This window comes from Acomys russatus, chromosome X (assembly GCF_903995435.1).
Source record: "Acomys russatus chromosome X, mAcoRus1.1, whole genome shotgun sequence".
Taxonomy (NCBI): domain Eukaryota; kingdom Metazoa; phylum Chordata; class Mammalia; order Rodentia; family Muridae; genus Acomys; species Acomys russatus.
This window is the reverse complement of record NC_067169.1, coordinates 81852045-81864159: the sequence shown is the minus strand read 5'-3', so window position 1 is coordinate 81864159 and position 12115 is coordinate 81852045. Positions and strand designations below refer to the sequence as shown.

The following is a 12115-nucleotide window of genomic DNA, read 5'->3' as shown; positions in this document are numbered from 1 at the left end:
TTTCCAGAACAGAGTTTCTCTGTGTAGCCTTGGCCATCTTGGGCTCGCTATGTAGACCAGGATGCCCTCGAACTCACAGAGATCCGCCTGCCTCTGCCTCCCTGAGTGCTGGGATTAAAGGTGTGCGCCACCTTGCTTGGTGAGAATAAACTTATTTTAAGTCTCCAAAGTTCTGTGGTTCTTTATTGCTTTTTAAATACTAGCAGAGGACTTTATTGCAAATTTTCTCTATAGAAAGGAAGCAAAAGTCTTTTTACACTGTTTTTTTTTTGTTTTGTTTTTTTGTTTTTTGTTTTTTGTTGTTTTTTTTTTGCACTATCTTTACTGGAATTTGTAGTATTTTTGACTCCCAGTACATAAAAGATCCTGGAAAGTGGTAAATAACTTCCAGATTAACCCAGTAACCCCAGTGTACTGTCTGAAATTTGAAGTCTTACACTAAATTTTCCCGAAAGTATATTTGAGTCTGGTTCTAAATTGTCTAAAAGATAGGACATTGCTTAAATCAATGTTAATTTTAAAGATCAGAAATACCCCATTTTGTGAACAATACTAAGGGAACCTTTGTCACCTTGCTCAAATATTAGCTGAAGGAAAGCACTTTTATTTGTAATGTCATGGCCCCTTCTCAACACATACATAGCCTTTTTTTTTTCTACTTTAAGAAGGAAATTGAGGTGGCCACTTCAGGCTTATAACACCCCCAACCCTCTGCTTGTAGTCTCAGCTAAGGTCACTCCCCATAGCCTCCAAGGAGCCTCCCCTGTCCCAGAGATGGCTCCCATCGATTTTCTTTCTCTCTCCCCCTGCCCTACCCTGTTATCACCACACCTGATCCCAATTCCCTCTCCCACTCAGTTTCCTCCCTCTATCTATTTCAGATGTCTGTTTCATTTCCTCTTCTGAGTGAGATTCAAGCATCCTCCCTTGGGCCATCCTTTTTACTTAGCTTCTTTGAGTTTGTGGATTGTAGTATGGTTATCCTGCACTTTGGGGCTAATGTCCACTTATAAGTGAGTACATACCATGCATATCTTCACAGAAACTGAACCACCAACCAAAGCACATGCATGGGCTGGACCTAGGGCCCGTACACATATGTAGCAGATGTGCAGCTTGTTTTTCATGTGGGTCCCCTAACAATTGGAACAGGGGCTGTCTCTGAGTTTGAATCCCTTACACCCTAGTTGGGCTGCCTTGTCTGTCCCCATTGCGAGAAGATGCACTAAGTCTTGCTGTAATTTGATGTGTCAGGGTGGGTTGGTACCCATGGGGGGCAGCCTCCTCTGAGGGGGAATAGAGGGAGGTGTTGTGAGGAGGATGAGACTGGGAGGAGAGGAAGGAGGGGGCTGTGGTCAGTCTGTAACGTGAATACACACACACACACACACACACACGGAATTTAAAAGCCATGCAGTATTTTGCTCTCAATATTAGATGATCAGTAGATTCAAGAGAAGATTTTGATTTTTTAACGTTTTTTATATGACAGAATTATTTTTTAAAGATTTATTTATTTTGTATACAGTGCTCTGCTTGCATGTATGCCTGCAGGCCAGAAGAGGGCACCAGATCTCATTATAGATGGTTGTGAGCCACCATGTGGTTGCTGGGAATTGAACTCAGGACCTTTGGAAGAGCAGCCAGTGTTCTTAACCTCTGAGCCACCTCTCCAGCCTTATTTGACAGATTTATAATTGCTTCCTAATGTATTCATCAGAAGCTTACAGCAAACAAAGCACCTTAGGAAGTACCCTAAAAATGGGTCATTTGTTAATGAACTTTTGGCTCAATTAAACTAATCTTGTAGATTGATATAAAAATATCATCTTGTAGATTTTCATACTTTGCAGATTGTCATAAAATTGAGAGGCGAATTGGGAGGGGGTTTTGCTTGCTTTATTTTCTTTTTAATTTTTTTTTTTAATTTGTTCACTTTACATCCTGATTGTAGCCCTTCTCTCATTGCCTTCTGACTCCACCCTCCCTCCCTCATATCTGCTCCCTCCCTCCCCTAGTGAGAGGTGAGTTTTTAAAATTCGCTCACAATAAGGTGTGTAATGGCAAAGGTCTTAAAGCTTTTTCTACGCTTAAGGCAGGAAAGGGATGGTGTGAAAACAGAATAGCTAGTACACCTTAGTTTGGTGGAGCCAGAAGTACAACTGCATTTCCTTCTAGAGAAAATTTCCAGACATCCCTTTCTGATCTACCACTTGTGTTGTCTGCAGTTATGTACTTTTCACCTCCTTGCTTTCCATTTGCAATTCCACTGCCATGGAACTGTCTTTTAGCCATTCATCCTCCACTCATCCCACCTAGGAGATTTGTTATGTAGTGTGTGTATTACTCCAGTATCAATAGACGGTTTTATTAGAACTAGACAAATTTACTGTGGTGATAAAATGCTCCATCTGTCCAAGAAGTCAAGCACACTGACAACCTTGCTATGTTTTCCATTTCTCTATTGACAAATGCATCAGGCAGACAGTTTGGCTTAAGCCCCACCACCTTAAAGAATATGCCTAACACCCAGACTGATGTGACCCATATTTTGCTAAGACTTACCTTCAATCTTTATTCTCCGGCAGAGCTACAAAGCAACAGGTGTTCTATTTGCATTTATTTATTGATATGCTCCTAGAGCCATGGCATTTGCATTGGGTAGATTTCAGCTAACGTTCATACATGCCATGATCTTTTAAATCTCCTAGAAGTTCCCAGGAAGTATACAGTTATAAAGTTTCGTTTTGTTCCTTTAAGTGCTCTTTGGTCTTTTGCTGCCTTGTATATGGTATTATCAAGGAGCTTGAGCAACTAACTGGACAACCTTAGACTATTTAAATAGGACCCTGTCATGGAAAAGCTTTAAAAACCATGGTGCCTATGCTTCTGAAGCAGTGGTTCTCACCCTTCCTGGTGCTGCGACCCTGTAGTACAGTTCCAATGTTGTGGTGATTACCCCCCACTACAACCATAAAATTATTCTTTGTTGAAACTGCATAACTGTAATTTTGCTACTGTTATGAATTGGAATATAACTATTATCTGATGTGGAGGATAATGTGACCTCTATAGAAGGGTTGGTCCACCACCAACGAGGTCTCCAACTTACAAGTTGAGAACGGATGAATTATCCTCCTTTTACAGAAGAGGAAGCTGAATGAAACTAGTCAAAGAAATTTGCTGAAATTCCTATCCCACTAATACCAAAAGAAAAGTCACCATCCAGATTGGTGTACAACCGTGTTAGGCTATATTGTCAGCAACTGAGAACTGAAATCTAAACCCAAGTAGTATGAACCCCAAAGTCTACAAGATCTTTCTTACCTGGATCCTGATATAAGAATTTTTTTTATCTAATTAAAAAAGAAGCAACTATGTGAGACAGTCATACAGTTAAAACTTCAAAGGATTGCTTGGCATACACCCGCAATCCCAATACTTGGGAGGCACAGGCAGGAAGATCTCAAATTAAAGGCCAGTTGAAGCTACATACAAAACCCTGTATCAATACAATGACAAAAATTTTAATAGGGACAAAACATATGAAGAGTTGTATTTTTTTCTTTCTGTTCTTGTCCTTCAAGCATTGAATTCCGTTAATTGGACACATTCTCTGTCACATATTTTCACAAAAATACTTCATGCACATTGAGGTACACACACACACACACACACACACACACCACCTTTTACACAAATGGATATATATATGCTAGGTATATTTTCAAGATTGTAATAATTCAGAGGACTTTACCACCTTTTTATCATTATATAGTTATCTCGTTGATAACATTTGGATATAAGGTCTCCCCCACCCCTGTATTCTGCTATAGTCAGTAATTAAACAGTAATGCACATAGATTGAGGATTTATTGTATTGGGGTATTATTTGTAGATATGTTAAATTGCCACTTAAAAGAAAGTGTGCATTTAAATTTCAATAGTGACATCAAGTTGCTCTTAGTGGAGGTTGTGCCGAATATCCTTCTACCAGCAATATGAGAGTGCCCATTTCACCAGAATGTCAACAAAATGAACGTATTGTCATTTGATATCTTTTCCTATATAGTAAGTTTTTAAAAAGCAAGTTTTATTTTAGAACAGTGTTAGATTTATATAAAAGCTTCATACTCTAGTGTTCCATATATCTTCCACTCCGTTTCCCTTAGTGTTAGCATCTTATGCGGCACAGTATATTTTTCACATTTAATGAACCTTATGAAATAAAAAAGTATAGTTTATTTACATTTACTTACTATTTGTTTCAGGATCCTACAATCTAATGCCATTATATGTTGGAAGTATGTGCTCCACTTATAAATTTTTATCTTAAAGAGGATTACAGTTAAGAGATTACATGACTCTCCAACGAGATACAAGTCGAGACTGTGATAGACTATGGGAACTTATGAAGTTGGACTGAATGCACTTTTGCATTTTGTTATGGCTACAAGCCTGTGGGGACCAGAGAATGGAATCTGATGTTTTGATTAAGAACCACCCCACCCCCCCGGCAACCCACAGATTCAAGTGTTTGAATGTTTGACTATAAAGAGGGGCACTATTCATGGTTGTGGTCTTGTTGGAGTAAGTCATTCTCTGTAGGGGCAGACTTTGAGGTCTCCTGTGCTCAAGCTATGCCCAGTGGGGCACGGTTTTGCTCCTGCAGATCAAGATTAGAACTCTCAGCTCCTTCTCCAGCACCATGTCTGCCTAGATATGGCCATGCCTCCCACCACAGTGATAACAAATGTTCTCATCTTTCTCATGTTTTCTCACAGATGTGACAGAGTCTCAGAATTGTTTATTTAGCTTTAATAGTTTGGAGGAGTGATGGTAGTCCTCCTTTGTTTTATAGTTTTTGTTTTGTTTTTGTTCATTTTTTCCCCCCGCAAGAGAATCTCTAACTATGTAGACCTGGTTTGCCTTGAACTATGTAATGTCGCTTGAAATTTCCATCTTTATAAATTAATACCTTCCTTTTCATGTTTAGCGATAGTTACAATTCCATTTTTTTGACCACTAAGAACACGGACTTTGGGGCTGGAGAGATGGCTCAGGCATTGAGAACACTGAGATCTTCCAGAGGTCCTGAGTTCAATTCTCAGAAACTATATAATGGCTCACAATCATCTGTAATGGGATCTGATTCCCTCTTCTGGTGTGTGTGTACAGACAGAGCATATATATATATGTATATATATATATGGATATATACTTTTTAAAAGAACACATATTTTTATTGTTTGGTATTGGTGTTATTGTAATTTTTTAATGCATCTCATGTAGTCCAGGCTAACCTTGAACTCAGTGTCTAACCAAACAAGTATTCCAGACCCAGGCTGTGTGGTATTGAGGATCCAACCTGGGGCTTTGTGCATGCCAAGCCAGCACTCTACAGATAGAGCTACATCCCTAAGCCCAAGAACCAATGCTTTTAAGGTATTTTATAGGAAGCATAAAAAATTTTGTTCTGTATATAAGTGTGTTTGTCTGCATATATGTATGTCCATCGTGTGTGTGCTTGGCGTCCCAGAAATAGGTTGGATCCTCAGAAATGGGGTTCAGACAATTGTGAACTGCCTAGCTACCTCTTGATTCGATGTATTTTATCAGCAAGATAGTCAAAAGCCTGGGTACATACTGATTCTGATTTTAAGGGAACCTAGAAGAATCTAATACAGCTAAGAGAGAAGCATTAGTGCAAGAGATGTGGTCAGACCAGAGGGCTGTCCGGAAAAAAACAGGTAGGTCAGATAAATCCTTGAAAGAGATGCCTTGCTGACAACCAATTAGAAGGCAATTAGAGAATATCTAGGATTTATTGTGCTTGGATGAAGAGCCAAGAACCCAAAGGCGAATCCTAGGCTTATAAGCTTTACATTTTTGGTGTTACCTTTAGCTTGTACTAGAAAATTTTAATTTCCAATAAAGCAGGCACCCAATACCTACTTCCTCCTTCCATAACTACGTAGTTCTGTGCTACTACAATTCCCAGAGTCCCACGCTCCACCTCCTTTGCCCTTCGAGTCTGCCGCACGGATTTCTGGGAGTTGAGGTCTGGGGCCTATTTACCCAAGTTCGTGATAAGGGCCTGCGGAAATATGAAGAGGTAAGAGCATGTCCGAGTTGCTAATGGCAACTTTTATCTTTTATTTTGAAAATGGCTTTTTTTTTTTCATTTGCTTGGGACGTGTCACCTTCTCGAAGGGCGGGTTCTCTCTAGCGAGAAGACAAAGGAGAAAAGGAGAAGGGAGGCGGGGAAGGCTCACCGGACCTGTCTGCTGGGTGAAGTTCTCAAAGGGTCACAGGCAAGCCGGTTTCCATAGGAATGCTTCCCTGGGGCAGAGGCGGCTGGAGCTGCTCGGGCGCTCACATTCCTGTCTCTGGAGACGCGCTAGCCCACTCTTTCCTAACCAGCCCTCCTCGCATCTGCATCTCAGCCTCCGGAGGGTCTCAGGGTGGTCACTACATTGACTGGATTTTAAAGACATAGTCGGCTCGCCACACCCCGTAGTGCTTTGAGACCTTCAAAGTTAAAGAGGGATAGTTTGTTTCTCCAAATCGAGCACAAAACTGGCGCCATGTGTTTTGGAAGAAGGAAGGTTCTGTAGTAAACGGGGAGGGGGGGGGCGGGGGGGGCGGGCTTGACGCTGGGATGGTCCCTGGTCAGACCCAGAATGTCACAGTTACTGACAGGATGGGAAGCCTTCAGAAAGGACCCAGTTTACTTTAGTTTTGTATTCACTCTGTAGGAGAATTTTCACTCTGGGACAGTGCTGCACAACTCACGTGTTTAGGCATGCTTTCTCCTGCTTTCTTGGTGCCTGAATTCTTTAAAGGTTTTCTGTTGTTGTCGTTTTTTAAGTTTCCTCTGCCTTAATTAAAACCACATTTTAATTGTTCTGTGATGACATACCTCATACATGAAAATAATGGATCTAATGTATAGCTTAAAGAATAATCATAAAGGGCAGTATGTTGTATAGGTGTAAGCGGTAGGACATCTTTTATATACATTAAATCCATTAAAAGCTCCTTTGGCTCTCCCCCTTCTAGCTAGGATTTTGTACCAATTATTACCTTGCCTTTTTTTTTTTTTTTTTTTTAAGTTTCTGACACAGGATTTCTCTGTGTCACCTTGGCTGTCCTGGAACTCTCTCTATAGACCAGGCTGGCCTCAAACTCACACAGATCCATCTGCCCCTGCCTCCTGAGGGCTGGACTAAAGGTGTGCACCACCACGCCAGGCTTGTTTTGTTTCTTAATACATTTTCCACATATGAGTTTAATCCCTGAACAAAATAGTCCTGGTTTCATCTGTTTTTAACCTTATATGAATGGGAACATATCATTTTTCTTTTTCTGTGGCAAGCTTTTTTAACACAACATTTCTCTATAGATTCATGTGTGTTGATATGCTTATTCATTTTTAACGAATTAAATTTAGCAATAACTTTTGGGATTCTAAATAATAAAGATTGAGAGGCTTAAAGGGTTTTTAAAAACTTGGTTCCAAAGTTATTTTAGAAATCTTCAACATAGATCCAGGTCTTTATAGGAATCTTATAATTACAGGGATTTTTTTTTTCTATATTATAAAACCCAGTACACAAAGTCTGTTTTGTAAGAAACATAATATTTGTTTTTCTCATGGATTAAACTCATTTTTGTGGGTTTTTTTTTGAACTCTGTCATTGCATGGTTAAATGGTTGTGTTATTTCTTGGTACTTGAACTTGGCTCACAGCTGTGATCCAGGTTTCTACACTGTAGACACTCTTCGTATTTGCTGCTCTTCCTGCAGAACAGCTTCTCTAATGGCTTCGGATCTTATGTGCACAAATGGCCTCAGGCTGTCCTCCCAGTAAGAACATGTCATTGTTCACTTTCCCCTTAGCCAGCCACTTTCGTTGTTACTTCAGATTCGGCATCTTGGAAGCGTATTTCATGCCAGTGTTGGCCAGGCATGGTGGCGCATGCGCCTTTTATCCCAGCACTCAGGGAGGCAGAGGCAGGTGGGTCTCTCTGTGAGTTCAAGGCCAGCCTGGTCTACAAAGTGAGTCCAGGACAGCCAGGGCTGTTACACAGAGAAACCCTGTGTTGAAAAACAAACAAACAAACAAACAAACAACTGAAAAGAAATTTGAATCTTTCATTTATTCATTTATTTTACTTTCTCCAAAAGACCTTTGTATTTCTGCCCTAGTCTGGACCTTCATTGCCTTATACCTCAACAGTTTCCTAACTAGTTAGTCTAGGTATCTTCTAATCCACATGGCCTAAAACATTGCTTCCTCTTCAACACCTAATGGCCTGATAAATTGGTTTCTAATACCTGTGTGCGCAGGTCTGGTCCAGAATCCCTTAGTTCATGTATTTAAGGCTAGTCAAAGCCTGAGTATAAATAGAAGCTCGTTACCCCACAGTATGTATTCTGCCTCTTTATATTTGGTTTCCCACTTCTCCATTTGTTTGTCACGCCCAGCCTCTCAAATACCAGCTTAAAAATCCCTTTCTGAAGTCTTCTTTACCACTTTAACTCTCAGTTTACCCCTTTATTTAATGTTTTACTAAATTGAGCGTGTTTCTCTATTATTCTTTATTCCGATTCCCTCTCTTTGTAGGAGGTACATGCACACAGCACAAGGGTTTAGACTTCTCCTTAAATATATTACAGATTTCTTGATCAAAACTATGCCTTGAACATGTTTAATTTACACAAGTAGTGTCTTCGTTTTCTATTGTTGTGACAAAATGCCATGACCAGAAGCAACTTGGGGACGAAAGAGTTTATTCTAGCTTACAACTTTTCAAGTCACAGACCATCACTGAGGGAAGTCCGAGCAGGAACTCAAACTGGACAGGAACTTGGAAGCAGGGTCTGATGCAGAGGCCATGAAAGAGTGCTGCTTACTGGCTTGCTCCTCATGGCTGGCTCAGCCTGCCTTTTTCTAAAAAATAGAACTCAAGACCAACAGCCCAGGGCTCATACCAGGCACAGTGAGTGTGCTTGTCCCTTATCAGTTATCAGCCAAGAAAGTGGAGGTGTTCTCTCAACTCAGGTACCCTGTTCCAAAATGACTATGGCTTGTGTTATTTGACCTAAAAGCTAGCCAGTACAAGTAGCTAGGACAGTGTCTACTATATACATAGGCATTTAGCAAATGTTCGTATAATCAGTATTCAAGGCAGTAGAGTGTTGAAGAAATAAATATCTTAGAACAAATGGATCACTGATACGTAATATAAATAAGGAATATATTTTCATACTTTTCCCTATGGTTTTTGCTTTTTTGTGTGTGGTTTTTTTGTTTTGTTTTGTTTTGTTTTTTTTTTTTTTTTTGTTTTTTTTTTTTTTTTTTTTTTTTTTTTTTTTAACATCTGCTCCAGGGTAAATAGCTGTGTAAAAAATGAAGAACATGCCCTGGAGGAACTGGAAACAGAAGGTGAGCGGCAGCTGAAGAGCCTCCTTCAACATCAACTTGATACCTCTGTCTCCATTGAAGAGTGAGTATTGATTTGTAAACAGAGAGATTATAATAGACCTCCCCTGCAGGCTATGCATCCCTCTTAAGGCCTGATCGGAGCACTTTTCCATCACACAACCACTTTCTTTGAAAGACCTTTTTATATGAATTTAGATTTTGCGTTTGTGTCTTTCTGTAGGAAGTTTCCTGTCTTACTAAGCCTGGCTAAGTACTTTTACTGTATCCTACTGTTATAATGCCTTGCATTTCCTCTAACATGACATTTATAACATGATATTTATAATTCTATGTGGTCATTTACTTTTTTTTGAAGATTTATTTATTATGTATACAGTGTTCTGCCTGCATGTAATGCCTGCAGGCCAGAAGAGGACACCAGATCTCATTAAAGATGATTATGAGCCACCATGCAGTTGCTGGGAATTGAACTCAGTACCTTTGGAAGAGCAGCCATAGTGCTCTTAACCTCTGAGCCATCTCTCCAGCTCTGGTCATTTACTTTTTAGTTGCCTCTTTTCTGCTATGTTTATAGAGGTAGCGCTTTTGATATTTTTATATAAGACTTAGTGTGTGTGTGTGTGTGTGTGTGTGTGTGTGTGTGTGTGTGTGTGTGTGCGCGCGCACGAGTGCATGCAAGAGGGGGGAGTTTAATTTATGTGAACCACATGTATGCCAGTGCCTGCAGAGGCCAGAGGGTTTTGACTCCCCTAGAACTGGCGTTTCACATGGTTGTGAGCTGCCCAGGTCCCCTGCAAGAGCAATAAGAGCTCTTAATTGTTGCACCATCTCTCTAGCCTCTTGAATTTTTTTTTTTTTTACTGTTAACTCTCAGTACACAACATAGCATCTAATGCATAGCAGGTACACAGTAAACATTTGTTACTTTAGTCATTTATCAGTCAGTCCTGGATGTTTCAGGGCTGTACGTGGAGTTCCATTTTGTTGCCATGGTGTTTCCTGGCAGTGGAATATGAGAGAGACTTTGCCTATGAGCTTCTTTGGGCCTGTTATAATAGGAGGCCCCATCACTGTGAATTGTAACCACAAGTTGTTCTTACTCTCTTCTTTGTGTTTTACAGATGTGTCTCTAAGAAAGAGAGCTTTGCCCCTGGTACTATGTACAAGCCCTTTGGGAAAGAAGCAGCTGGGACAATGACTTTGTCCCAGTTCCAGACATTACATGAAAAAGACCAGGAAATTGCTTCTCTCAGGGAACTAGGGCTCAATGAAACAGAAATATTGATCTGGAAAAACCATGTTTCAGGTGAAAAGGTAAAAACAAAAGCTGTTTTCTTTAAAATACTTATTTTCATTTATGTATGTTTGTGCCCATGTTGATGAGATTCCCTCTCTAAGGGAGATGTAAAGCAGCATCTACCCCATCTCCCAAGATCCCAGCAAATTAAGGCACGGTTCTGCCAAAAGTCACTTGGGGAATCAGTGATTTCATGAGCTTCCTTACAGAGTGTAGGTAAAGGGCTGCCTACAGGGGTGTAGGCATGCCTCTCTCAGCAAGCTATACCTGGAAAGCCTTACCGGACACCAGTGAGGGCTTTCTCAAAGCCACAAGCCCCTTGCTAGTGTTCCGTGGTCTCTATATACAGTCTACCCTAGCCCCTCTCCCAGGTCACCTATACCATTGCCAGTTGGTAGGGAGCAGCAGGGTGCTCAGGAGCTAAATCTCATGCCCAACTCTGTGCTTCTATGCTGGGCTGTGTAAATTGTCGATCAGATTTGGGATGCTGTTGTGCAAGCAGGCACAGCTGAACTCCCCAACATAGTTTTTGCTTCATTTTGTCATTGAGAACCTATATTCATTTATTTCATGAAAACTGAGTGTTGAGTCTGAATCTGATTTGGTTTTTACGATGGAAACATTGGCTAAAGAGAAGTTGCTGGGTAACACTTAACTAAAACTTCCACAAACACTTCGAGTGTCAGGGCCTTTCTCATCTTTCTTTTTCTTTCTTTTTTTAAAAAATATTTTATTAATTTATTCATATTACATCTCAATTGTTATCCTGTCCCTTCCCTTGTCTCTCTTCTTTCTTATGTGAGCTCTCGGATTCACTTTAGTGCTGTGTCCTTTTTGATACAAAGCATCTTATTTCCCTGTTTTCAGAGGACAAAGCTGAGGGCAACTCCTGAAGCAATACAGAAACGGCTTCAAGACATTGAAGAAAGGATCTCAGAGCGCCAGCGCATCCTTTGCCTGCCACAGAGGTTTTCAAAGAGCAAACAGCTGACCCGGAGAGAAATGGAGATCGAAAAGTCTTTATTTCAGGGAACTGATCGTCACTCCTTCCTTAAGGCTCTTTATTACCAAGGTACAGGATTCTCACTGACTCTGAAATGCTCTTTAACTGGAAGATTTGCCATCAGGGCATTAGATATGGGGCATTAGTGAACGACAAGGTATTACTGCTCTTGAGAAATACATAGTCTCGTGAGCGAGACACAAATACAGTTACTTGCATGGCAACATGGAAATGTTATTATAGAGAATTTAATCAAATGCCAAGGTGGTATAGAGCACAGAACATCCGAATCTAGTTGAGGGAGTCGGAAGCTGACATTTTATACTAGCTTGATAGGGCAATGGGCTTTTTTTTTTTTTTAATG

General features: G+C 40.4%; 1 protein-coding gene across 2 annotated transcripts in view; it reads left to right on the top strand.

Annotated features, from left to right (window-relative positions):
• The first annotated feature begins 6044 nt into the window (after nt 1-6044).
• The window catches only part of Rbm41 (RNA binding motif protein 41), a 45330-nt gene continuing 39259 nt past the window's right edge, over nt 6045-12115 (top strand). For both annotated transcript variants that reach the window (XM_051141267.1, XM_051141268.1), the window contains exons 1-4: nt 6045-6115; nt 9396-9512; nt 10573-10765; nt 11616-11820. In XM_051141267.1, the coding sequence (XP_050997224.1) occupies nt 6108-6115; nt 9396-9512; nt 10573-10765; nt 11616-11820 (523 nt within the window). In that variant the 5' untranslated portion in view covers nt 6045-6107. The remainder of the gene's footprint in view (nt 6116-9395; nt 9513-10572; nt 10766-11615; nt 11821-12115) is intronic.